Source organism: Propithecus coquereli, unplaced genomic scaffold (genome assembly GCF_000956105.1).
Source record: "Propithecus coquereli isolate 6110/MARCELLA unplaced genomic scaffold, Pcoq_1.0 Scaffold14, whole genome shotgun sequence".
NCBI classification, from domain to species: Eukaryota; Metazoa; Chordata; class Mammalia; order Primates; family Indriidae; genus Propithecus; species Propithecus coquereli.
In genome coordinates this window covers 14,634,828-14,661,266 of record NW_012138302.1, presented here as the reverse complement: position 1 = coordinate 14,661,266, position 26,439 = coordinate 14,634,828, and the positions used below count along the sequence as shown (strand labels likewise).

At 56.0% G+C, this 26,439-nt stretch overlaps 1 protein-coding gene across 5 annotated transcripts in view; it reads right to left on the bottom strand.

The window, feature by feature from the left end:
- LRP8 (low density lipoprotein receptor-related protein 8, apolipoprotein e receptor) overlaps positions 1-26,439 on the bottom strand; it is an 80,715-nt gene that overhangs the window by 34,671 nt on the left and 19,605 nt on the right. For all 5 annotated transcript variants that reach the window (XM_012639351.1, XM_012639352.1, XM_012639355.1 and 2 more), the window contains exons 3-4: positions 8,448-8,570; positions 341-469 (exon numbers count right to left, since the gene is read on the bottom strand). In XM_012639351.1, coding sequence (XP_012494805.1) covers positions 341-469; positions 8,448-8,570 — 252 coding nt within the window. The remainder of the gene's footprint in view (positions 1-340; positions 470-8,447; positions 8,571-26,439) is intronic.

The following is a 26,439-nucleotide window of genomic DNA, read 5'->3' as shown; positions in this document are numbered from 1 at the left end:
GATGGATGAGCAGATGTCAGGCGTGGTAAGAAGCTCATGGGCTTTGCTGTCCAGACCTGAATTTGAACCTCAGTCTCATCACCCAGCCTGGGGCACTTTTCCTCCCTTGTCTGAGCCTCAGTTTCCTCACCTAGAAAATGGGGATGATAATGGCTACTCATGAGGTGGTTGTGAGGATGAAAAAAGAAAATGTCTCCGAAGTGTCTGGCCATTGCTGGTGTCCTAATCATTATCCTTTCCTGTCTACCTGTCAAGCTCCTCAGAGAACTAGGCCCCTCCCCAGAAGTGGCTGCCACTCCCCAAAGCTTGGCAGACCCTGGGGACCTGATCCCGGACTCACAGGTAGCACAGCCGGCTTCGTCTGCTCCACCCTCGCAGTCCTTCTCCCCGTCGCAGCGCCACGAGGCAGGCACGCACTTGTGGCTGGCGGGTCCACAGCTCAGCTTCTCCGCAGGGCACACCTGCTTGGCTGTGGAGACAGACATCCATGCATGGCTTAGCCAAGAGGGACACAGGGCATGGTGCCAACCAGTCCTACCACCCGGTTCCATCCACCTGGCCCGAGGCCCTAAGAATCCATCAGGGCCGCCCTGCCCCATGTCTCAGTTTCTTCATTTGAGAAGAAGCCCCTGTCTTCCCCTGGGACTTTCCAAATCCTAAATCTGACCCCACTACTGCCCTGAGTCACACTCTTTCACGGCCCCCTGGTCCCTGGCACTCGAGTCCCTCCTTGATCCACTGACCCCTGCCTGCCTCACTTGGCCGCACCTCCCACCCCTCCAAACCTCCTCTGAAAGCTCCAGCAACGTGGAGCTCCCAGGCCCTGCATGCTTCTTGGCCATTTCCCAGCCGTGTGCCCTTGGGAGGGGGGATTCCCCAACGGGACCTCAGTGTGACTTCCAGATCATGACTCCATGGTCTGAACCTGTAAATTCGGAGAGCTCACCAAGGCTCCAACAGCTACACCCCACACCCCTGCAACCTCCCCTCCCCCAGTGACGGTGCCGAGCCCACTGCTGAGAGCAGCTGCTGCGTGGAGGGCCCAGCGGGACTGCACAGCTATAATTACTGCAGCCGCAATCAGAGGCTGACTCAATCAGGGGCCCACAGCCCCAGGGTTGATTCTCAATTTGGAAGAAAGAATGAGAACCCTATTCAGCGCTAGGGACGGCTCTTATCCTGGGCTTCTCCTGGGCCTGCGTGACAGGCCCGGCCAAGGCAGATGCATCTCAGACCACCATGGTCGGCTCCCTACTGCCTTCCAGGTGTGCAGGAGGCCCGTCTTAGTGGTCTCTAGGCTGTGCCAGGCATGGTGCTAGACACTTCCATTTAATTTTCACAATGGCCCAGCAGGGTGAGAGGATTATGTCCTGGCCTCCAGCATGGAGGTTGAGGACACAGGCTCTGGAGTCTGGCTGCCTGGGTTCAAATTCTAGCTCCATCACTCACTTGCTATGTGACGTCGGCCAACAATCCTTATCTCTGTGCCAATAAACTAGGATAATACTATTACCTGTCTGACAGGACTGTTATGACGACTCAGTTAATGTCTATAAAGCACTGAGAACACCCAGCCCAGTGCTCACTAAATGTTACCTATATTGTTACCCACATGTAACAGATGAGGGCTCCAGGTCTTGTTTATTCATGCAGTGAGTTTGAGCACTGCCGTCTATTGGACAGCGGTGAGCACTGAGTTCCAGTTATGTAGCTGGTAAAGAACAGTGTGGGAATTCAAGGCCAGCTGTGTCCGATGCCAGAGCTGGGCACAGCCCGTTTCACCCTGGAGGCAGTGGGCTTCATGCCTCATCCTCAATTTTACTGTCTGGTCTCAGGACAATTGCCCCTCCTCTTACTTCTGTAGCTGGGATGAGAGACCACAGGGGATGGAGAAAAGGGCACAGATAAGTTGGGGAGGGGGCCAGGTGTCTGAGTCAAGCTCCCCAGAAACTACTACTGCTATGGGAGAAGAGTACCTTAGACACCCCAAAGTTATCCCTAGGAATACATTTCATGAGTATAAAGCAGTCCCTTGGGAATACAGGATTTGCAGGATTCATTTTACAGTAGTTTCCCTTTACAAATAACTGTGGTAGAGAGGTAGAGCTCTGGAAAGCATTGACACTCAGAGACCTTTTTTTAGAGACAAGGTCTCACTCTGTTGCCCCAGCTAGAGTGCGATCATAGCTCACTGTAACCTTAAACTCCTGGGCTCAGGTGATCCTCTTGCCTCAGCCTCCCAGGTTTCTAGGACTACAGGTGCACACCAACACATCCGCCTAATTTTCAATATTTTTGTAGAGATGGGATCATGCTATGTTGCCCAGGCTAGTCTTGAACTCCTGGCCTCAAACAATCCTCCTGCCTCAGCCTCCCAAAGTGTTGGAATTATAGGCATGAGCCATTGTGCCCAGCCTCAAAGACCTTTTAAAAAGGCCACCTCGGGGCTGTGGTGTGGTGTGGTGAAGGGAGACTGGGATAGGGAGATGGGGTCCTTCCAGGGCACCTCTATCACCAACACCCTGCAGGACCGCAGGTAAGCGCTTCCCCTCTGGGACCCATCAGAACACGAGGGAGCTGAAGCTGACCAGTATTTCCCAGAGGGTGCTCTGGGTAAGGGGTGAAGGAGCTATTAGAAGTGTAGGTTCCTGGGCCCCAGCTCATGCCTACTGGATCCAGACTTTGAAGGCAGAGCCCAGGAACCTGCATTTCAGTAACTCCCCTCCCAAACCCAGGTGATTGCCAGGCACCTCTGTTTGAGAACCCCTGGGTTAATGTTCACTACCACAGGGATGATAAGGGTGTTCCATATGTTTGCAAGCGACTGAAAGAGCAACAGGATGGAAGGGCAAGGTGCCCATGTATCCCTAAGCCAGGCCTCGGGAGAGAGAAGCTCACAGGGGAGTTGGAAGGGAGCCACGTTTACTGAGCACCTACAGTGTGTCAGCCTGCTCCACGCCGAATGTTTTACACTTTCCCATCTCGCTCTGCCGTGGTCTGAATGTTGGTGTCCCCCCAAAATTCACGTTGGAACTTAATCCCCAATGTGACAGCATTAAGAGGTGGGACCTTCACGAGGTGATTAAGTCATGAGGGTGGAGCCCTCATGAATGTGATTAGTGCCCTTATAAAAGAGGCCAGAGGGATCCCCTTCCCTTTCTACCATGTGAGGACGAAGCAAGAAGGTGCCATCTGTAAGGAACCAGCCCTCCCCAGACACTGCATCTGCCGACGCCTTGATCTTGGACTTCCCAGCCTCTGGAACTGTTAGCAATGAATTTCTGTTGTTTATAAATTACTCAGTCTAAGGTATTTGGTTATAGCTGCCAGAATGGACTAAAATACACCCTCACCCTGACAGGTAAGCAGGCCTGCAGGCTGCAAGTGCAAATTCCAGGGGCACCATTCACAAAGAGTACCATGTTAGTACCACCCCTGGAGTGGAGTAGGGCAGTAGTCCTGCAGGTAAGTGCTCCATTTTACAGATGAGAAAACTGAGGCTTAGAAAGACCAAGTAACTGCCCTAAAGATGCACAGCAGGTGAGAGACAGAGTCTGGGTGCCTGTGACTAGAACCCTGCCCTTTCCATCAAACCTCACATACTCCAGAACCAGCCCAAAACTCTCCTCCTTAAAGTCCAGGTGACTCAAATGGCCCTTGGCTGTATGCACCACCTCCAGGGGCCTGGTTTTGCAGACCCCAGTGCAGCAGACAGCCGCTTGAACATTTAATGAATATTTATACAGTTAATTGCATAACCTTTCAGCAAGGACAATGATTAAACAATCTGTCTGCTTCCTTTCTTTATAATTAATAAGACATTTGCTGTGTCCCTAAATAGACAGCTCTAATTACAGGCTCTCCAGGATGCAGCAGTGCCTGCCCCCCACTGCCCAAAGAGCCAAGGCTCTTGGAATGCCAGGACATGAGAGACCTTGGAGGTCACATGGATGAGCATCCCTTGCAGTGAAAGGAGACTGATGTCCAGAGAGGAAAAGGGACCTGCCTAGGGTCACGTGATACTGGATGCTGAGTATTCCAACTCCTATTGCCCCTGGAACCTCACTGTCTCTCTTGTGATGTGTAGCTCTTCCCCAAAGCGAGGACTCGAGCCTGGTTCTCAGGGCTCCCAGGTCAGGCCTCTCACCTGCATAGCCCTGGGAAGCTGGTCTGGTTAAAGACTGACTTGCAGCATCTCCCTGTGCAGTGGGAGATACTATTACCTACTGATTACCTCCAGTTTATGGATGAAGAGGGCAAAGCTCAGAGACAGTAATTTGTTTGTTCAAAGTCTTGTGGTGAGAGGTAGAGCTGGACTTCCATCTAGGTCCAAACACACTGCTTAAGTTATTGCACCTACCCACTGCACACGAGAAAGGTAGACACTGTTGTCTCCCCGGCACCTCTGGGCTGGAGAGGAGTCACTGGAGGGAGGGGGCTCACTGAGCCTTCGCAGGTTCTACATGATGGCCATGTGATGGCCACTTTCAGGATAATTGGAGCCAAAGGCCCCCAGGCAGCTCGAGGTAGGAGAAAGAGCAGGGGTTTTAGAGTCAGACAGACCTGGGTTCAAATTTCACTCACTAACACTAAGGTCCTTAGGCAAGTCACTTTCACCTCTGCACGCTGGCTCCCCTCATCTGCGAATGGGGTTGAATAATCTCCTAGGGTTGGTGTGAGGTTTAAATGAAGAAATACACGGAAATCCCTACGCACAGAGCCTGGAACAAACTAGGAGCTCAGAAAACACTTGTCCTTGTTTTATTCATGAATGGCTGGCTGGTGGGGGTGCCCAGTTACACCACTGGGGAATGTACGTTGTGAGTCCGCATGGGCCACCACGACGCAGCCCCTTCCCAGAAAAGCCTCCCGCTCTGTGACAGATGCTGTCCAAGTACCCCAGGTTCTGAGAGGCAGGAGTGAAGAACCCCACTGTCTCTCAGACAACAGGAACCCTCCAGAGTTGGCGAGGGGGCTTGAAACTCCATTCTGGAGTAGCTGAAGGCATGTATAAATTCCCAGAGAATCCTGCCCCAGAAATCCAAATCCATTGGTACTTTTCGCAGTTTATAAGTTCACAAATTAACAAAAGGGGAAATGTCTGTTGAATAAAAGAATGAAAGTACTTGTTGGATGCTTGTTGATCGAGCACATCTACAGTGTCAACTCAAGCGAGTTTTAGGGGCAGACAACCTCCAGACGGGGACTGCCAGCTCCAACAGACCAGAGACTCGGGTGGTGGGAACTACCCGTGTCACTCACTCCAGCTCTTGCCCCAGAAAGCACAGCATGGGACCACCTCCTCGTGCAGGGGTAGTTCTATCAAGCTCCTTCATACAGGGCCAGGCAAAATGCTTCTAGCTGGGTCAGTTCCTAACTTGCTGGGTGGTCTCCAAAAAATCTCTGGGCCTCCGTTTCCTGATCTATAATAGGCAGGTGAGCCTGATTAATCAGAGAGGTCCCCCTTCCAGGTGGAAAGGTTCTAAGATGCATGAAAAAAAACCCCTCCATATTCAAATAAGTAGCACCCAGAACCGCAACTCACCTTGAACCATCCTCCCCCGCCCCGCCCAGCCCTCGCCCCTCCCAACAGATGTCTAAAGGTGGGTCAGAAACAGTTCCCAATCAAGTGAGCTATAATTAGAGCTGAAATGCTACTTTCATTAGGCAAATGTTCTGGGCTTTTTCATTGTGATTCCTGGCTATATTTGATAAGCACAGAACCCAAAACCAGAGAGAATCAGAGCCGGGAAAAACGCGGGCCAGCTAGGGGCAGGCAACACAGTGGGCAGAACAAAAGAATTCGGACCTGCTCCCACCTCCCTTTCACTTACACTATTCACTTGTACGATACCATTTTACAGGTGAGTAAACTGAGGCTCAGGAAGATTGCACAACTTGCTGGAGGTCTCACAGGTTAAAGGACCTGAACCCAACCATATCAGATACCAAACTAACTTGGCTTACTATCTATAATCTTTCTTTTAGGGTTGGGGAGTGGGGCTCTATCCTGGGAGCTGGCACAGCTCCAGGAACTGGTAGGCTATGTTAGTTGCTATGGCAACACCAATTAAATGGACAGCAGGTTGGCTGCTGGGTTCTCATTCAGTTGGGAAGCAGCGAGCAAGCCTGCTACCAGGTCCTGTGCCCTAAGTTCTGCCTGACCCTTGACGTCCCACTCTGGCCAACCTCCTCCAGGCAGTCCCCTCCCCACCCACGGGCCTTGCCTCCCTCTGACCAATGTAACTGCACAGAAAGTGGGGGTCCTGGCCCTTGCACCTGAGCTAGGCAGAGGCAGGGGAGAAAGAGGGTCTCAGAATACAGAGTTCAGGAATCTAGGAGTTGTGAAGTCTTTGGAATTCCGGAATGTTAAGAGATTAGGGCCCGAGAGGGGTGGGAAGGTATATGCAGTATCTCACAGCAAATAACTGGGACGGCCCACAGGAGAGCTGGGCCTCTTGTCTCCTAGGGTGCTAACTTGGCTGCTGCTCCCAAGGGTGCCTTGTTAAATCTCAGGGAGCTCGATAAGCCTGTCTTTTGTCACGGAAGGTAGACCTGCCATGAACAAGCTGTGTGTCTTTGAAACAAGTCTATCGACTTCTCTGAGCCTCCAGTTCTTCAGCTGTCACAAGTGGGACTCGGAGACAGGAGGGGTGAGGCAGGAGGGCCTCTGCACAGCCCAGAGGGTGGGAAGGCAGCACATGCTGGGATGGGAGAGAGGGAGAAGGACAGAGGGAAACGGGGTAGGACAGGGAGGAGAGATGGCGAGAGGAAGCACGAGGAGAGTGGATGAGCAGGAAAGGGAGGCGGGTGGGCAGCCCTGCGGAGGGACGGAAAGAGACATCAACACACAGAGACAGAGATGCAGGGAGAAGGGGGAGCACAGCCCTTGGGCAGCAAGGCGGTCCCCACCAGCGACCACGATAAGGCTCCTCTCTCCTTCCCTGTCTGCCCCTGTGTCTGGGGCAGCTGCCGGAATTGGGTATGGTGGCGGAGCTGGCTGACTGCAGCGGTGGAAAAGGCCCTGTGGCCACAGCCCCCCTCCCCAAATGCATACTCCAGGCCGCGCACGACTCTGCCTCTTGTTCACGGGGCAGCCTTGGGCAAGTAGCCGAGCCTACGCCAGCCTCAGTTTCTTTCTCTCTGCCTGGGGATCCACCTCCCTCCCAAGGCTGCCAGGAGGATGAAAGTCACAAGTGGGCATGGCAGGGCTTTGTTCCCTCTGAAGCTCAGCACAAAGCACTGGGCTTCCCTCCTGCCTGGGGCCTCTAGGACAGCATGGAGTTTGGATGCTTGGTGGGGTGAGGAAACGATGGGGCTCGCCGCCCTGCCCTGCAGAGGAGGAGGGCCCGAGGGCAGGGGCAGCCGGACTGGGAAATGAGGGCTCTCTTGTCTCAGGCGGGGGTTGCTCTGCTCTGCCTTTCTCTCTCTCCCTTTCTCTTTCCGTTACACGGAGACTGGTAGCTCTGTTGCTAGGAGACGAGGAAACCCAGTTATCACCGGCAGCAGCCCTGGATGGGACTCTGGTCTCCATTGTCCCCACCTCTGCCTCTAGGGCGACTGTTACCCCTAAAGAGGGGATCCCGGGTCTCCGCCAGCCCCACATCCTCCACGCGTTCCCCCCACCCCAAGCCTTTTGTCTGAGGCTCGTGCTGAAGCTCTGCCCCTGGACCGCTGGGTCCTTCCCTGCCCTCTTCTCATCTCCTTTTTAATTTAACAAATGTCACGGAATGACCTGCTGGGTGTAAGTTTGCTTTGAGGATTAGGGCCTGGAAAATAAATCATGGAGAAACAAAGCCCTGAGTGTAGGAGGCAGGCCTGGGGCTTGGCTCCGGCCCTCCCACCTCACCCCTGGCTGCCTCTGCTGCCACCCTGCCAGCCATGGAGGCAGGGGCTCCTAGGCTCAGCTCACCCAGGTCAGAGGAAAGGGCAGGGCCTCAGAGTCCTGGCTGGGTGGCCTTGGGCAAGTCACTCAACCTCTCTGAGCTCCACTGTTCTCCTTTACACAATTCAGAAAGTGGTAGCACCTGCCTCAGGAGGCTGCTGTGGGGGTGTAAAAGGCATCGGTGCACACAAAGCTGAGCACACAGTAAGTGCTCATTAAGCGCCAGATGCCATTAGCACTGCTGGAATTGTGATCGGGGTCCTCAAAGAGCCACAGTGGGGAAGGCCTGGAGATGTTCGCCGAGAGCGTGCGTGCAGCTCCCGGCGCTGCAGGCACAGGTGCCACTGAAAGAGGGCTGTGGAGAGAGCCCAGAAACAGGTAAGCAGAAACCAGCAACTGGACGCGCCTGACTACTTACCAGGAGCCCCCCAAGGACATGGCACGAAGTGTCCAACTGATCACCCCACCTGAGCCTCCCAACCTCCCAACAAGGAAGATCTGCTGAGGAAACTGAGGCCCAGGGCAAGGCCCACCCTCCCCCAGCCCACGGGGCCGGACTCACTGCAGGTGGTCTCGGACTCATCCGAGCCGTCGGGACACTCCTCCTCGCCGTCGCACTTCCAGCGCTCGGGTACGCAGTGGCCGCTGTCACAGGTGAAGTCGCTGTCGCCACAGGTCGTCTTGGCTGCGGGGCAAGGAGAGCATGATGTGGTTGGTGGGCACCGGAGGGTTTTCTAGGACACACAGTCAGGTGGCAGGGGGTGACCAGAATGTGGTTGGTCTGAAAGCTGGACCACAGGACTCCCCACAGCCCCACGAGGCCAGGGAGCCTCGTAGACCAAGGTGAGAGGACAGGACAGAAACGCTTATTCATTCCACAGGCACTTACTGAACACCACGTGAAGACAGGTGACACCCTGGCCCTGCGCTCCAAGTCAAATAGCTCCAGTCTAGCAAGGGTGACAGGATTCACCACACCCGTCTCTTCCTTCAAAGTCTAGTTCCCCTGTCATCACCTCCAGGAAGCCCTCCCTGATGCCCTGTGGCAGCTGTTCTAGCTCTTTGAGCCAGTTCTCAGTCCCTTGACCTGCCTTGCGCCACCTCCCCCAACCAGGCCTGCAGCTGAGGCCCCTTCTGCAAGCACCAGGGAGCTCGTGCCCCTGAGCTGCACCGGGCTACGCTGCACCGGGCTTTGCATCCCAGTTCTGCTCCTTCTGCTCCTAGCTGTGTGCCCTCGAGGACATTACTTAACCTCTGAGCCTGTTTTCTTATCTATATAACGGGGAGAAGAAAACAAAAGACTGAGAAGGAGTAACAAGAAGTTATAGTGTATGAGGAACATGCAACAGATTCTGACACGGAGCAGATGCTTGGTGAGTAGCAGCTATTGCTGTTTTCATGCTTTGAGTCTGAAATTAGAAGCAAAAGAAATGGAGCTTCGGTGCCCACACGGGATGTAGCAGGCTGAGATCGCACAGCTGGTAGCAGAGCTAGGACAAAATGTGGGTACCAGCCCCAGCCCAAGACTCTCTGCCTTGTCCCTGTGCCTTGTCCTGAGAGGAACCAGAGTTTCCGGGTCGGGGAAGGGACAAAAGAGGGCTGTCCATGTCCTAGGATGCCCCGTTAGTATTGCTCCGTGCTGGCCGGGAGCCCCAGCTCCTTCCTAAGCATCATCGCCCAGCACAGACCACATCTGGCAGGCGGGGCAGGGGTGAGGGCAGTTGCCCTGACAGGCTTTCACGGGGGATCTGGGGCTGCCTGGCTACCCCCCGCAGGTGGGGAGAGACTGGGAAGGAGGCCTCGAGCACCCCAGCTGTGACTTGTAGCATCTTCCACAGCAGCCCTGGGCCTCCGAATCGTGGGGGGCGCATCTGCATCAAATCTGCGTTCGATTTACACGCAACCTGCCCACGCTTGGGCCGTGGTCAGGACCTGCTGCAGAGCAGCAAGGTGAGAGAGTGGGCGCTGGGCAGGGAACTCCCTGCAAGGGCTGGATGTTGAGTCTGGGCTGGGCTGTGTTTTGCTGTGTGCCCTCAAGCAAATCATTGCTCTTCTGGCCCTCGGTTTCTTCAATAGGAAGAAGGGGCTGATTTGGTAAGATATAATCTTCCCAGTATGGTAGTTCCAGAGCAGGAGGCCCAGCAATGGAGGGAGAGGTCTCCTTTCAGCCCAAAGGAGGAAACCTCAGCACAGCAGTGACTCACCCCAGGCCGTGGGGAGCCCAGACCTCCAAAGTCCTTCCCCTGCCCCCTTGAATGATAACCTTGGGGCTAGATGTAACCTCAGGGGCCACCAGGATGCGGCCTGTCCCCAGGGGATGAGGGGCCAGGCCCCTCCCCACACTTCCCAATCTGGCCCCACCTCAACAGCTGGTGGGTCCCTGCACCCCCATGCTATTATACCATCACACCTTGCTCAAGCTGTCCTCTGTCTGAAAGCCATTTTCCCCAACTCTGCCTACTTTCCATTACACACTGGGCTTAGATACCACTTCCTCCAAGAAGCCGTCCCTGATCACATCCAGTCTTGGCCAGCCCCCACCACCACGAGCTTCCATAATCCCCTGAATGTCCCTCTAGGGCAGAGGTTGGCAAATTTTAGATATTTTAGGCTTTGAGGGCTATATGGTCTGTCACACTATTCAACTCTGCTGTTAAGGGGCAGAAGCAGCCACAGACAATAGGTAAATGAGTGAGCATGGCTGTGTTTCAGTAAAACTTTATAAAAAACAGGCAATAGGCTGTATTTGGCCTGTGGTCTATAGTTTGATGACTTCTGCTCTAAATCATCACTGATCCACACAGTCCAGTGTGATTTGCTTTCTTCCTTGTCCCTCCAGCACGGGGACTATGCCGGATTTAGCAAAGACGTAACTCAGGGTGGATCTCAGTGGGGGACGCTGACCCAGATACAAACGTAGCTGCCCGGCCTCTGCGCCCATGGCTCCAGGGCTGGGACTCACCTTCACCCTGGGAAGCTACCTCCCATGTGCCAGCTTTATTTAATCTACCCCTGGGGCCTCTGGCGGCTTCTGGGGCCACATGACGGCTCCCCCTGCTCTGGGCAGCCTGGCAGGGGTTTGCGGAGAGAGACTGGGTCCCCTGACTCTGTTCCATTTCTGCCTTTCTTTTCAACGGAATCCTTGCAGCGCATCTGTGTTCTGAGATGAGTTTTCTTCACACTTGCCTTAGATGAATGCCTCTGTACGTGCAGGGCTAGAAAAAACTACAGGAATCAGACTCCACCTACAGATGGGGTGACTAAGGCCCAGAGAGGGAAAGGTGCTGGCCCAGAGAAACACAGCAAGGCAAGGGTAAGAACCAGCTATCTTGCCTCTTAGCCCAGGGCCCTAGGTGGCTTTCCCTGTGCCCTCTGTGCTGAGAGGAGGCTGCTGTCCTTGACAGATACCAGTGCCACCTATTGTATGCACGGAAAGTAAGTACCATAATCAGCCCCGCACCTGGGCATTTCCCTCCACAAGCTCGGTGTCCAAAGGAGAAACGTGCATCTAGCTTTTCCTCCTTCCTGTTCCAACCTCCACCGAGCGCCCCCTGTGTGCCAGTCTCTGTGCCAGGTCCTTCACCCAGGAAACCTCCTGACAAAGGGCCTGTTTTGTACCCACTTGACACGTAAGGAAACCCAGGCCCAGGGTTTCCTCAGCGGTACTAGATGTGGAAGAAAAGCCCCAAAGCAGGTGGCAAGGGCCTGTGGAAGCTTCAGTTCGGTATTCAAGGAGCCTCGCGTCTGTTCCAGGTTCTGCACTGGGAACACAGAAGAGAATCAGCCCGGCTCAGTCTCTGGGAGTTCAGAGCAAGTGGGCAAGTCTGGCAAGGACGTGTGACCAGGCAGCGCCCAGAACAGCAAGGTGGCTCGAAGAAGGTGATGAAGGGGCTGTCATTGGGCACAGGACAGCCAGATGCCCTCCAGGAACCCTTCCCTCCCTGGCATTCTGGAAGCCCAGGGGTGAGCTCGGCTTCCATGTGCCAAGCCCTGGCAGGCAGTGGGCAGGGAGGCCAGAGCAGCCAAAGTACCAGCAGAGCCCTGAAGGGCAGCTCTGAGGTCAGCCAGGCCCAGGAAATGGCAGCTGCAGGGACGGGTGTCCCGTGGTGGTGTTTTGGGGGACAGATTTGTTCACTGTCTAGACCAGTTTGGACATTTCCACCCTGGCTCTGGCCTGGCACTTTTCACTTTTCACTCAGCCACTCCTCGCAGCTATCCTGGTAGCTGATATTAATCCCATTTTATAGAAGAGGAAATTGAGGCTCAAAGAAGTGAGGGTGGTGGGTGGCAAAAGTGGGATTTCAACTCTGTGTGGCAGCTGCCAAAGCTTGGGTTCTTCCCACCGACGGCCCTCAGCCGCCCCAGTGTTACTAGGCTAAGAACGAGGGCCCCAGAGAGGCAAATGCAGGTCTGGAACGTGCCCAGAAACGTGCAGCAGAATAACCTGGGCCCGCGGTGACTTGTGCCCTGCTAAGGGACCACCATGGGAAACGGAAGCAGCACGGTCCATTTCAGGTTTCAGACTAAACCACCTCCCAGGGCCTGTCAGAAGTGTAACCACATGGACGGACTTGGAGGCGGAGCTGAGACCGAACACGGGCACAGCCACCTCCTCACTGGGTGGACCTGGGCAGGTGGGGATGTGGCTTCCCCACGCAGCACTGCCGCAGGGACAGCAGGCAAAAGACTCCGCTGGGGGAGTGCAGTGAACATCCAGTGTCGGGTCGGTCAGTGTGATGAGCCTACTAGAGTCCCTCATCGAGAGGCCGTACCAGCCCAGCCAAGAGATGAGGGCTGAGCAGTCGTTCCAAGGCTGTCAGAGCAGAGCGAGCCACGCCCGACCTCCACTCTCCTGGCCTTGGCTCCGGTTCCCAGGGCGATTCCCCAGCTGGGCTCAAGGCCACGGCTCCCTGTTTCCAGGGATTTATGTCCCTCCATGCCAGTCTGCCCCTTGGACAATGCCCACCTCTGTGAGTCCCTGTACTCCACAGCCCAGGAGTGATACATAGTCATCCAGGGTCTGCGACATCATAATCTGGTGCCATGGCAACAGATGGGCTGCCACAAAGGACTGGGGATTCCAGAGGGCAGTGAGGAGGGGCCAGCCCCAGGGCAGAGTCGGGGAGAGTGGGAAATCCAGGACAAAGGAAGTCGGAGCTGCTGTTTGTAACAAGAACACAGGCCAAGGAAAGCGTCAGACAGTCCATGGTCTATCAAATTCTGCTCTGCCAATCGTAGGCTGTGTGACCTTCGCAAGTTACACGACTTCTCTGAGCCTCACTTTCTTCATCTGCATTCAAGGGTACTATCCCTGCCTCATGAAACACACAGGGTTGTTGTGAGGAGCAAATAGGTGAAGGATAGTGCCAGGGCTTTATGAACTGAAAAGCAAAAAGGTGCAAGTTTGAGGTGTGGGAAGTCACAGCCCTGGCCCCAGCTGCTGTGTGTGCGACACTGGGTCCACCAGTCAACCCATCTAGACCTGCCTCCTCATCAGGAAATGGAGGTGTGGCGCTGAGTCTGAAGGCCCCCCCAGCACCTCCCAGCTTCCCTGACGCCAGAGGCATCCTGCCCCGAGACGATATACATCCCGCACACTGTTGTCCCCTACCCACGCTCGTCCCGCAGCCCCCGTGCGGACAGGAAGCTTCAAAACAAAGATCAGTCAGGGCTGCCCAGTGCAGCTTCCACTCAGCAATCAGAATGTGCCGCCACGTCAGATCCCACGGTCCTGAAGCCCCCTATACCCTCCCCCATCTTGTAAGCCTGAAAGCCAAGGCCCAGAGAGAAGTGACTGCTCGAGGTCACAGCACACGTCTATGGGAGGGCTGTGCTTGAACCCAGATACTGGCTCCCAGTCCCACTGTGTGGCCAGGAAGCCAGGGGAGGGCCACCTGCCCCAGCCCAGGGGTCAGGGAAGAGGAGTTAGCCAAGCCGTGGGGTGCAGAGAGCAATGAAGGGCATCCCAGGAAGATGGATGGCAGGGCCCAGGCTGTGGAGGAGCCAGCAGAGTGGTCATTAGGGGCTTAGCCCTCCAAGGCCCAGCATAGGGGCCTGGCTTTCCTTGAGCTCACGCAGGGACTCATCCAGCCTCTTGCTAAGCACAGGGCTGCTGTCTAGCGGCCAGCAAAACCTATCACTCTAAGTTGCCCGAGCTCCCCTTGGGATCTGGTGAGGCTGTGCAAGACAGACAACTGGCCCTAGCAAAGGAAGGGAAGGGCAGAGGGCAGGAGAGAGAGCAGGGGTGGCCAGCCAGCCAGACATTTGGGATAGGCACTTACTAGTTTCCCCCTTGGAGATTCATGATGACCACTGGCTTACTAAAGGCCCTGAGAAGGCCTGCAGTAAAGATATCTGATTGACTATGTTTCCTCCAACACTTCCAAACTTTTTAACCAAAGAACTCCTTTTTCAGATGCCACGACCTGGGGGAACACTGCTGTGGTGCAAACCTCTCATCCTGCGCATGAGAAGATGAGGCCCAGAAAAGGGAAGGACTGGCCCACGTTCACACTGCAGAGTCTGGTACCCAGTCATCTGTCTCTGGGCCAGCCCCACTAGGCCATGAAAAACAGGGAAAGGTGTTCAGAGAGCACTGAGCCCAGAGTGAAGCCGAGGGGACCCCACTGGAGAGACCCGGTCCTCAGAGCAGGGATGTGTCTAGAGCAGGGCCCAGGATGGGAGAGAAGGGAATGATACCAGCCCCCCCAGAACAGGGAGATGAGAGAGATGTCAAATACACAGGCGCTGTCTGCCCTCTAGTTTCTGTGGGCAGGGAATATTCTTAGAGGGCAGAGCAGAGACACACAAGAAAGGTGGGGGCAGGTCCCTTCCCCTCCTGGGGCAGTTGAGAGACTGAGAGCAAAGATATAAAGCCCCCACCTTGGAGCCCGGTGCCCAAAGGGACTGCGCTATTCCCACTTCCTCTTGCAGGCCGGCAGCACCGGGTAGCCTGGCTCCAGCCCCACAGCCCAGCCGTAAGGCAGCTGGGCCACTTGTACCCGAGGCGGGAGATGAAAGGGCTGCTCCCCCCACGGTTGCCCTTCGGTAGAGCTCACCAGGCCCTGGCGTTGCCAAGACGACTGCTGCCAGCAGAACGGAGATCCGGGGTGGGGGCCGGGGGCGTGCCAGCCCGCCCCTGGCCTACTAACCTGGCAGGCAGATTTAAATGACAGCCCAGGAAGCTACTATTAAACTGCCACCCCAGTCAAGGGGACGACAGACCCAGAGTGTTCTCTGGCTGCAGAAACAACACAGCAGGAGTGAGAGGGGGAGGAGACGGTGGCCCAGAGCAGCCTGCGCCCCCACCCGGGACGCCCTGGCCTGCCGCCTGTCCGCCCACTGCCTGAGCCACCCTCTCAGGCTGTGGCGAGTCCTGGCATGGAGCTGGGGCTCAGCACAGGGCTTGGCAAACTTGATTTTTTAAGCAGAAGAACCCTTTTTCCAAGTGAAACTCCAGCATAAAACAGATAAAAATGGAGCTGCACTGTTGGAAGCAGGGCGGGGGACTCCATCCGCTGTTTCCTCACCAACCCCTCAACAGCCCTGCTGCGGCATCCAGGAACCTGAGGCTCGCAGCCCACCGTCAGCAGCTTCGGGGTACGGCAGCACTTGGTCCAAATCCGAACTCCTCCCTGGGCATGTGATATTCCCAAACCCCTTGGTTTAACGATCCTGCGGGTCTACTATAACATTTAAGACAGCTTCCATCTGTCTCTGGTTCTAACTCGCTAAGGCCCCAAGGTTCCAAGACCACGACACTCGGATCTGCCCGCCCCAAGCCCCCGTGATGAGACTCTGTGACAGCTGCTGCCGGGAAGCTGCGGATGGCCTGGATGCCTGCCCTGCAAAGGACTGTCATCTGAGTCCAAGCGCCTACACTCCGATGGTCTCTGACCTTATGGCACTGGGCGGTGCTGAGAAAGAAAACTGTTCCCACAGTGTCCCGACAGCAGGGCACGGGAGCCGGCACCCACCAGTGTGCTGGGCGGGGCTCAGCCCCTGGCTTTGTGCTGCTCAGCGGGCTCTGGGGCTCAAGCCACCGCCATCCATCAGCAGGTGACATCTGAATTCGCTTTCTCCCCCACCCTCCCATCCCACCTGGGGAGGAGGAGGAGCCCAGGACGCTGCAGGTGCTGGGGAGGAGCACAGGCACACGAAGGCTCCAGGGAAAGCACGAACGAACAAAGCGGGTGCTGTGGGGAGAAATGTCTTTGGTAAGGTTGGGAAATGTTTCCCTCAAAATTCTCCAGCTTCCCTTTTCCCCCAACCCATTCCGCTAAGGAGTTACACATTCCAACCAGGCCGCATCATAAGACAAAAGCCCCCAAAACACCAAGGTGTCAAAATGAGGTAGAAGGGTTGGGGAGGCTGCATGGGAGGCGGCCACAGGGACAACTTCCTGGGAGAGGGCTGAGCTGAGGGCAGGCCGGGGAGCGAGCGTCAGGACCAGCAGTGTCCTGCAGCCGGGGCAGAGGACACAGATGTCACTCCATGAGCAGCCCACACCACCGTCCCGGATGAAGAGATGGGGTCTTCACCCTCAGCAGACCCCAGCTGGGGGCCCTTCCAGGGTGTTGCCACCCACTAGACGAGGACAGGAGGGAGCCCCAGAAAGGGACAGGCACCTGAGCAAGACTTCTCAGCCAGCAGGGTCGGAGCCAGAACTTGAACCAAGCCCCTGTCCCCTGGCCCAGGGCCCGTTCTTCAATGTCCTCAGCCCGAGTGTCCCCTGGCCCCACAACAGTCATTTCCTTCATCTCAGTGTCTCCCTCACACCACCTCACAAAGGGTCTGATGCCAAGCCGGTGCTCAAAGAACATCTATGGCCACACACTTCTAACAAGCCATGTGATCTCTCCCACTCTGGGCTTCAGTTTCCCATATGAACAAATCTCTAAGGGCCCCTCCAGCTGACTTTTCTGGATCTGAGACCCCACGACACAGATGGGTTGTGGTTCTTGGTGCTGTTCCAAACCCTCCAAAAGGGTCCCCTGGGGCTTCCCACAGCCAAGTCCCTCCTCCAGGCCCCAGTACTTCCCAGCTGCTCACAGACACTGCCGACGCTGGCCCCACTGTCACCAAGGGAGGCCCAAGCCCTCACTGGGGTATGTGGGCCTCCCTGTCGCCACAGGGAAGATGAGCGTCTCCGAGGGACAGATGACAAAGGCATCTTCCTGTTCCAGTGATTTGCGGATGCAGGAGGTATCGAGCCAGGGACGGCTGGGGGGCTGGGAGGAGGTGGGTGTCGGGGAGAGGTGGGCGGGGTGGGTCCCTGGCGGCACCTGCGAAGGGACCAATTGTGATGCCAGGGGTGCTGCTTAGGGAGCAGGTGGCACCCTGAGGAAGTGGCCCCTTTCCTGCCCAGGCTCAGACCAGCCCCGCCCTGGGTTGTGGCCACCCCCTTGGCAATGGGATTAGAGGTCCCAGGGAAACAGCTAGAAGAAAACTCATGGCTTTCTCAAAGTAGAAGCCTCCAGAGGGCAGAAGGCAAGGCTGGGAAATGTGTTGGGGCCTCCAGCCCAGAGTCCTGCCTGGCTGCCAGCCTCAGTTCTTCCTCCATGCTGCTGGGGAGCTCCTGACCCACCCCAATGGAAACTCAGCCTCCTCTGACCAGGAGGCCTTCTGGGATAACCCCCTAGGCCCCCGGAAGCTCAGGGGTCCATGGCTCTGCCTTCCTCGGGCAGACCTTGGAGCCCCACATTCCAGGCCCTGCTCTCCTTGCCACCAACCCCTGAGGGAAGGAGCATCTCTTCCGCTGCTGCTTTTGCAGCTGAGAAGGCTCCAGGTCTCATTCTGGCCCTGCTCTGCTGCCAACACGTTGTGGGACACTGGGCAGGCCTCTCTGGGCTCGCCGACCCCAACAACGGCAAGTGGGAAGCCCAGGGCTCCCGGAGTGGAACTCTGCAGCCAGGGCCAAGGAGACAGGCCAGGCCAGAGGGGCCCGAGAACCCACAAAGTACAGACGCTGCCTGAAGGAAGTGAATGATTGAGCCATGACCCCTGCCTGTCGGGGGGAGGAGCGGTGAGTTCCTTCCCCTTCTCCCTACCCACAGGCAGTCAGGGCAGTCTGGCCCCTGCTGTCAGCAGCAGTGTTGATGCAGCACCCTCCGCCCACCAGGCAGTGGCTGCACAGGCTGCGAAGCAGCACTAGCTAAATGGAAAATGCAAATGCTTTCACCAATTTGGCTGGTAAGAGAAGCATTTCCCAAGGGGAGCCCCATTGGCCCATCCCGGTGACATACAGGCAGAGAGAGACATCTGTAATTGGGAAATCCATCTCCTGGTGCCAGGACTGCTGCCTCTCTGGGGTGCTCCCGTGTTGGGCCCTGGGCTTCTCACCAGGGAGTGAGGGGCAGGCCCTGCCCAGGAGGCTGGTGTGAGCTGTCACCCCTAGCCCTATACTGGGCACCCAAGGAGTCTCTGCCCACCTGGGGGCCCAGCAGGAGGTCTGCAGGCTAAACTGTCACCTGTGAAGTTGCCGAGCCCTGTACCAGAGAGGCTGCGGCTTATTTTGAGAGAGGTTGAGACTATTTCACCGAGAACGGGGTCAGCATTGGGCTATCTGCCACCTCTGGCCTGGGGTGCTGGCTCTATTATGTGGCCTTTGTGTAGTCCCTTGCCCTCTTCATGGCATGATGGATTGAACAAGATGAGCTCTGAGTTCCTCTCCATTTTAGGTATGGTTTTACCCCCACCAGGCCCAGAGCGAGGCTGACAGGGAGGGAACGATGGCTTGGTCCCCAGGACCTCACAGTCCACCCCTTTGGCACCAGGGGCTGTAAATCCAGAGCCGGTTGCCACTGTCCTCCCAAAGGCCATCTTTCCCTGTCCTGCAGGCTTCCCATCCCCGCTAGAATATGCTGAAGCACCTTACCAGTGTGCCCAGGAACTCGTCCAGCTGCCCTGCTACTTGCTCCCATAACCACTCAGCGGTCACGGACAAACCACGGGCCTTCCCACCACGTGCCTTTACTCTTGCAGCTCCACCTGGCAAAACCCTCCCCACCCCTCGAGGCCAGCTCAAGCATCAGCTGCCGATGGTGTCTGACAACGTCCCCCACCTAATACTCCCCACCCTTTGACAAAGCAGGAGTGAGCAGAGCCCCAGCCCAGGGCCTGGGCTCACGGCTCAGTCACTGTCACAGAGCTGGGCTCGGGGACGTGCAAACCCTTCCCAGTCTCATCTTGTGGTAGCTGAGCCCTCAGCTGTGGGAAAGCCCGTCACAGGGCTTCTCTGGAGAGTTCCACAAAGCCAGGCCTGGGTTGGCTGAGCCTCTGAATGGCCTGGGCCTCGGGAGCCCTGGGCACTCCTGCAGGCTGCCCTTGACCTCGGGGGCGGCCCTGGACAAGTCCCTTACTCTCCTGTGCCTCAGTCTCCTCATCTAGACAGGAGATGACAGGTTTCCCATGTGTACTATTGGAGGTGGGAGTGCAGGGGACAGATGAGGGCCTTCTGGTGTGAGGGGCAGGGCTGAGTGGTGTGGGCCAGTGTAGTCAACACCCGCTTCCAGGAGGGGAGACAGGTGTGCTGCCAGGTGGTGAGCCCTGAGAAAATCTAGCAGACTGGGAAGTGGATGCAGAGTGGAGTGACAGGTTGGGGACCCCAGCCCCAGCCCCTCGGCCTGGCTCCTCAGGGTAGCTCTGTGAGGTGGGCAGAGGGCACCACCCCTTTGAGAGGTGAGGAAGCAAAAACCCTTAAAAGGCAATGACTGTTCTAAGGTCACATAGCTAGAGGCAGGACCAGAACCCAGGCTGTCTCATCCCTAATGCCATATAAGGAAAGGAAAAATATGGGAGGTGGGCCTTCCTTCACAGAATTTATAGACAAATTGAGGAAAGGAGAACCCCAGATGTAGCAGCCACAACCCAGAACAAGGTAAGTGGGTCTTGATTAGAATCGAGGATGAAGTCACTGAGTGGCCGAAGACTCTCATTTGCCCTCCCTGGGCCTCAGAGCCCCAGCTGTAGAACAAGGACGCTACACTTGGAGGTGTCCAAGCCTCACCCAGCTTCCCCCTTCTCTGCAAGCAAGGGCTGCTGGAGGGAGAGGAGGCAGGGCTGGGGGTTCCCTGCCTGGAAGAGAGAGGCTTTGCACTGGACCTCAAGGAAAGGAGTGATTCTGGCTGGCAGCAGTGGGGCCTGAGGAAGCCCACCCTGAGAAATCTTGTTTGATCCAGAAGAAAAAGGCAGATTCTCCAAGCAGATGGAGAAGGCTATCTACAGTTTCTTGGCGCATTTGGAAGGAAATGAGGCCCATTCTCTGAAGCCCTTTAACCTCCTCAGGGGTTGGTTCCAGCAGGGAAGTATGAACTCCACTCAGCAGCAGATTCCTGGAAGAGATGACCCCGGGGCAGGAGCCCTCCCTGAAATCGCCACATCACAGTGGCCTGGTTGGCTTCTCCTGTCCTGACTCCAGCCTGCACCTGTGGTTGAGCTCACTGCAAGTGACTCAAAGTGAGGCGCGGTGGCTCTGGGAGGCCGAGGCGGGTGGGTTGTTTGAGCTCAGGAGTTCAGGACCAGCCTGAGCAAGAGCGAGACCCCGTCTCTACTAAAAATAGAAAGAAATTATCTGGACAACTAAAAAAATTATCTGGACAACTATATATATATAGAGAGAGAGAGAAAAATTAGCCAGGCATCATGGTGCATGCCTGTAGTCCCAGCTACTCAGGAGGCTGAGGCAGGAGGATCGCTTGAGCCCTGGAATTTGAGGTTGCAGTGAGCTATGATGATGCCACTGCACTCCAGCCAGGGGACAGAGCGGGACTCTGTCTGGAAAAAAAAAAAGTGAGGCCCTGAGAACAACCTATGCGACTGCAGGTAAGTTACTTAACCTCTCAGAGCCTCCCCTATATAGTGGGGCTAACAATCTCAGGTGGTGAGGATTAAAAGCGATTGTAGATGTTGAAATTAAATGGTGAACAGCACAGCCCCACAAAGGCAGGCAGAGCTCTTGTCAATGATATGATTTATTTCTTACAACCCCCACTTCCCCACCTTTCCTGCTGGGACTTTGGGGGAGTGCTGGGCTGCCTTCCTGCTGGAGTGGGAGAGGCCTGGGCAGTGGCCAGGCTACAGGGGCTCTGTGGGAGGACTCAGGAGGAGCCAAAGGGGGCTGCAGGCAGAACATTCCTGGCACTCGGCCCTGGAGGTCACGGGGCCTAGCCCTTGAATTTCATAGATGGGGAAAATGAGGCCAGGGAAGCCTGGATTGACCAGAGGTCACACTCCCAAGGCAGCCTCAGCAAAGCAATTACACTCCCTCCCGAGACCCAGTCAGGAACAGAACGGCAGCTTAAGAGACTCAAGGAACGGCAAGACGGCTTTAGAATCGCAGAACAGGATCTCCTGTGTCAGGAGAGGATCTTAGAATCATAGAACGCACAATCTAAAAAGTACTTAGACCTATTCGGCCAAATGTTAGGACCACGGAGTCACAGAATCTTTCCAATTTTGAAATCACAAATCTTAGACTCACAAACAGAATCCTAGAAGCTTTGAATCACAGACTCTAACCTAGGTGTCAGGGGTGGCAAAGGCCCGCCCCTTCCCCCACCCCGCCAGCGCAGGAATCCTCTGTTGCCACGGCTGACATATGGCCATTCTACCCTCTCGAATGCTCTCAGCGACAGGGGACTCAGTCAGCTGTGCCGGCTGGAGGCTGAACACGTTCCTTCCTCTTGAACAGGGAGGGAAATAAGTTCTCAACAGGAGATCCCCACTTTGTACAAATGGATTTTTCACCCCTCCTTGTTCTTTGGCTCTGGTCGGAAAGATTCCCAGGGAAGTGGAAAGGAGCCAAGAGCTGCCACGAAATGACTTTAACCAGCAGACAGGCTGGTGATAGGTTTCGGTGGGAAAAGGAAAGAGAGGGGCGATTAATTCCAACGTGCTATGTGATAAAGGAAATTAAGGCATAATACAGAGGAGGCAGCAGTTCTGTGAACCTGCGTGGAATACCAATTACTTCAGACTTCTTGAAATTGCTAGAAATAAAGAAAAAAACCCAAAAGAGAGTGTGATTGTGGCCCAGGGCTCATCTGGATTAGGCCATTTGTTTGCCCTGGCACCCTAATGATGGGAATGAGGGAGAATTCTCCGTTTCCTAGGAGACAGCCGTGCCAAAGTGGGGGAGGGAAGGCAGGCCCACGTGCAGCCACTGGCGCTTGGCAAATGCTCGGGGCAGGGGCCCCCAGGCCCACTTCAGGAGAGCTCCCCTCGCCCAGCCCCATCCAGTCCCAAGCTTCCGCTGACACCTGTCCTAACTGGAAGGTCTCAGGCCGCTGCTTCTGGAAGCCAAAAGAATCAAGTAGTGAGCCTACTGTGTGCCAGGTACCCTGCCAGATGCTGGCAAGACCTTCAGGGGGTGGCCGTGTCGCAGAGTGTTGGTCCTGGGAGGACCCACGTGAGGCCAGTCGCAGGGCAAGCAGTATGGGCAGAGTTAATGGCCCGAGCCACAGCTCGGTGCATCCAGCCTCATGGGAGGCAAGCAGGGGAGGTAGGGCCAGGTGCCCAGCACACCCTCCCTGCCTGCTGGCACCCTGGCCCAGACCTCAGCTACACCCGCCACTTCTCAGAGCCCCCTACACAGGGTGCCCAGCGTCCTGGGGTGCTGAGCCGGCGTGATTCCCCCAATAAGACAGGTCCCAATGCAGCTTGGAGGAAGGGGAAGCCACTTCTGAAACAGTCCAGTGAGCACTGCCGGCTGCCCCAGGACATTCCACTCACCTTGGTCTTTTCTCCAGGTGAACATTTCCTCCTTAGCACAGAGATTTGGAAGATTCTAGTCTGCTGCCTGCTGTGGCCCTCCTCCCACCGGGATCAGGTTAAGGAACCCGGGGCTCAAATTCCGGCTCTGTCTCTTACTAGCTATGTGATCTCAGTCAGGTTCCTTGACCTCTCTGAGCCTGTTTTCCTCCTCTCAAAATGTGATGGGAAATCTTGACCTGCAGGGTAGCTGGTTGGGCACTGATAACATACATCAGTGTCCAACACAGGGCTTGGCATAGGGAAAATATTCAGCGATGGAGGCTCCTCCTCACTCTCTGCAGCCAATGTGGCCGCACCCCCACCTCCAGGCTTGTACACAAGAAGTTTTGAAAGTTTTTAAAGGCCATCAGGAGCCTAACCTCTGCCATCCTGGGCCACTTGGTTCTCTGACTCATTTTCTCCATGGATAAAGTAGAAGGGCTGTTCCTTGGAGAAAAGGGTGGAGGAGGAGGGGATCATCACCAGGCAGCCGGCTGGGCTCACAGGGCAGCCATTTCAGAAGAAGCTTCCCCAGCTAATCCCACAATGACTACAACCCCAAGCAGGGCACAGCCAAGACTGACCCACTTGGACACACAGGCAGTGAGGGGAGGTCCAGCCACCTACCTTCCCTGCTGCCTCCACCCCTGCCCCACACCAGTCTCTCCTAAGCCCCACAGAGAGCTCCTCTAGGACGGCCTCTCCTCCACCATGCGCAGGGGCCCCAGCCCAGGGGCAGTAGTGTGGGAGGGGAGGGGAGCTGGAAGGTGCCCAGCCACTCGTTTCTGGAAGAATGGTGGACCTGCCCAAGGTTGAGCTCATGCGAGGCCAGGGTGTCTGATGTGCACCCCTTCCTCATTCTTTGGGAGTTGGGAGTGGAGGACCCTCCTCCTCCATCTACTGGGAAGCCTTCCATGACCCCATGTGGGATCAGAGACCTCTTCTGGCCCATAGCCTCATGCCCCTGTGTTGCTGTCACTCCACTATCTTTCCCTACCAGATTAGCAGCTCGTTGGAAGCAGGACAAGGTCTACACAGGCAGGCACCAAGGGTGTAGGTGTGAATGAATGAATGAACGTATGCAATTTGGGGCTTGGGTCTTTTCTATCTATACAGAATTTATAGCCCAAGATACAAACCGTATTTACCATCCAGCAGTCTGTACACATAGTAAAAACAATTGTTAAAACATTGCTTTAAAATCTGCATTCATACATAATGACCTGGGCTTCAGTCCATTCTAAATTCTCTCCATTCGATGGCACCCCCAATCCTTCTCTCCAGGTATATGAACCACCTCTTGCGTGCCCTTTCTCCCTTTCCAAAATAGTGGTGCAGTACCAAGGAGAACAGAGCCAGGGGCTGGGAGGCCTGGGCTCTGGTCCCAGCTTTACCCCTGAGCAGCTGTGTGGCCTCAGGCAAGCCATTTGCCCTCTCTGGGCCTCCATGTCACCATCTGTTGGATGAGGGGTTCGGTCCCACTGCTCTCTGAGCCCATTCCTGCTCTGGTTCGTCGCCACAAGCCACACATGGGGGCTGGAGCTGGAGGGCAGTGCTAGCAACCAGGCAGATGTTCTGGGGAAAGATTCAGTCTGCCAGGCTGGGGAGGGCACCAGCCTTTGTCCTGGGCCCCACCTCCCGGCCTGCTCCTCAGGAAACCCTGGGCACACGTGGACTCAGGCCTCAGTTCTGGTCCTGATCATAGAGTGATGGCTACCTCTGGGCCAGGCCCTCGTCTGTCCACTTTACCTCACCTCGTGGTTTACAAAGCCCATTGCACGACTCTTTAGTACTGACAACCACCCCATGAGGTCCAGAGAGGGACAGGATGGGCCCAGGTCAAACAGCAAGTAATCAGGCCATGAGGCCCAGCATTCTCCTGCAGCCCAGATGCCTTCTCCATGAAATGGGACAAACACAGCATCTGCAGTGGGAGTCCTGACCTTGCCCCTGAGCAACCCTGAAAAATGGGGGTGGTATCCTCTCAGGAACCTCTCTGAGCCTCCATGAAAATCCAATAGCATGAAGGATGCCAAAGGCACAGGTGCTAGACAGGGCAATGACCCACTGGAACAGAAAGAGCACCACATAGGGAGCCCGGAGCTTGGGCCCCAGGCCTCGGTTCCCCCATCTGTCACACAAGGGACAAAGATTCCTACCCTGCCCACCCCGCAAAGGCCAGCTGTGCACTTGCCAAACCTACGCCTGTCCCACCTTCTGCACAGCTATCTGTGACCACCACCTCAGCCAGGAGGGGTCGAGAGGCCCACTCCGTCTCTGCACATGGCCCAGCCTAACTCACTGTGCCAAAAAGCCAGGCCTGGGCACAGACCACACACGCAGAAGCATGCTCAGACAGACGTGCAGACACTCAGGTACTTGCAGATGGGCACAGGTGCACACAGTGAGGCACACACCACCCCCTTGCACTCATGTGCACTACATACTAAACACAGACGCACATGCCATGTTGTGCACACACCGCAGCACACAGACAACATACCCACACATGCACAGTTGGCTTCACATGATGCTCACGCACACTGCAGGCAAATATGCATAGATTTTCCTGCCTCTCCTGTGACAGCCAGATGGTGGGATTCTCCCCGAGGGCTACCATTTAATGCTCTAATTAATTAAAAAAAAATTCTATGTACCCAAAGGCTGGGTTTATTCCAAATGCCCAGGCATGGCCTAGCCTGAGGCCAAGGAGGGAAGCAGGATTTAGGGGGCGACAGGGGTGTCCCACTGCACCCAGGAAAGGCTTCCCCCTCACCTGATGGGTGGATACCTAGCCTAGCACAGGGGCCTGGGGTCACAGGCTTCCTGCCCAGAATGTGGGCCCCTCCTGGTTCCAAGAGTGCCCCCGCAACCCAGGACACAGAAAGACCCCCTCCCGGCACCCCTGGCAGGGCTGCCTGGTCCTGCCTGAATGCCGCAGGACACAGGGAGCTCAGCCCCTGCGGGGCCACGGGTGCTCCTGTGACTGTGCTGCAGTGAGAGCGTGTCTACTGCCACCACGGTGGGTTTGGGGGCTTCACATTCAAATCCAAATGAGCCTTTACTGAGCCCTACTGTGTGCAGAGCACACTTCAAGGTACCGTGGGAGGAACCAAAGGGAACAGGACATGTACAAAGCACAGAGCTACAAAGCCGTCTGCTGTGCAAGATGGGAATAAGGCAGGCGTCACAGGCCCTCTGCCCGGCCCTCTGCTCCCCGCCCCATCCCTGTCTTGCAGTGACAGGGAGCTCCCTCCATCTCCAGGCAGTCTGGTCCGAGGGGACCAGAATTGATCCTCACCCAGGTCTGCCAAGGAGCACCACCCGGTTGTCTGGGCCATGAGGGTCCCGGGGGTTCAGGCTAGCAGCCGCCAAGCATCACTCGCCCTCCAGGCCTTTGCTCTGCCTTACCTGGGGCACGGTCTTTGCTGCCGAATGTTTGGGAAAACGCAGCAGTAAATTTACTGCCTCACTTATGAGTAATTTGCTGTCAGGGGCTCTGTGTAAGCAGAGGGCTGAATTAACAAGGCTTAATTAACATTAATGTTGTGACAGATCTCAACTAGAGTCGGGAAATCCCCTGTCCTCGCCACCAAGGACCTTGCCTGCCGCTTCCCTGCTCCTGTGGGAGGCGGGAGGCCCAGGGAGGGCTCTCAGAGCTGCTGGCAGATGTGCCGGGGGCCGGGGGCTTGCAGGAGATCAGCACAGGGAGCCCGGAGCCTCTGCAACTCCAATGCCAAGGGTGCTCTCAGGCCAAGTCCTTCGTCCCCTGCCTGGCGCAGTGACTAACACACATGGGCCTT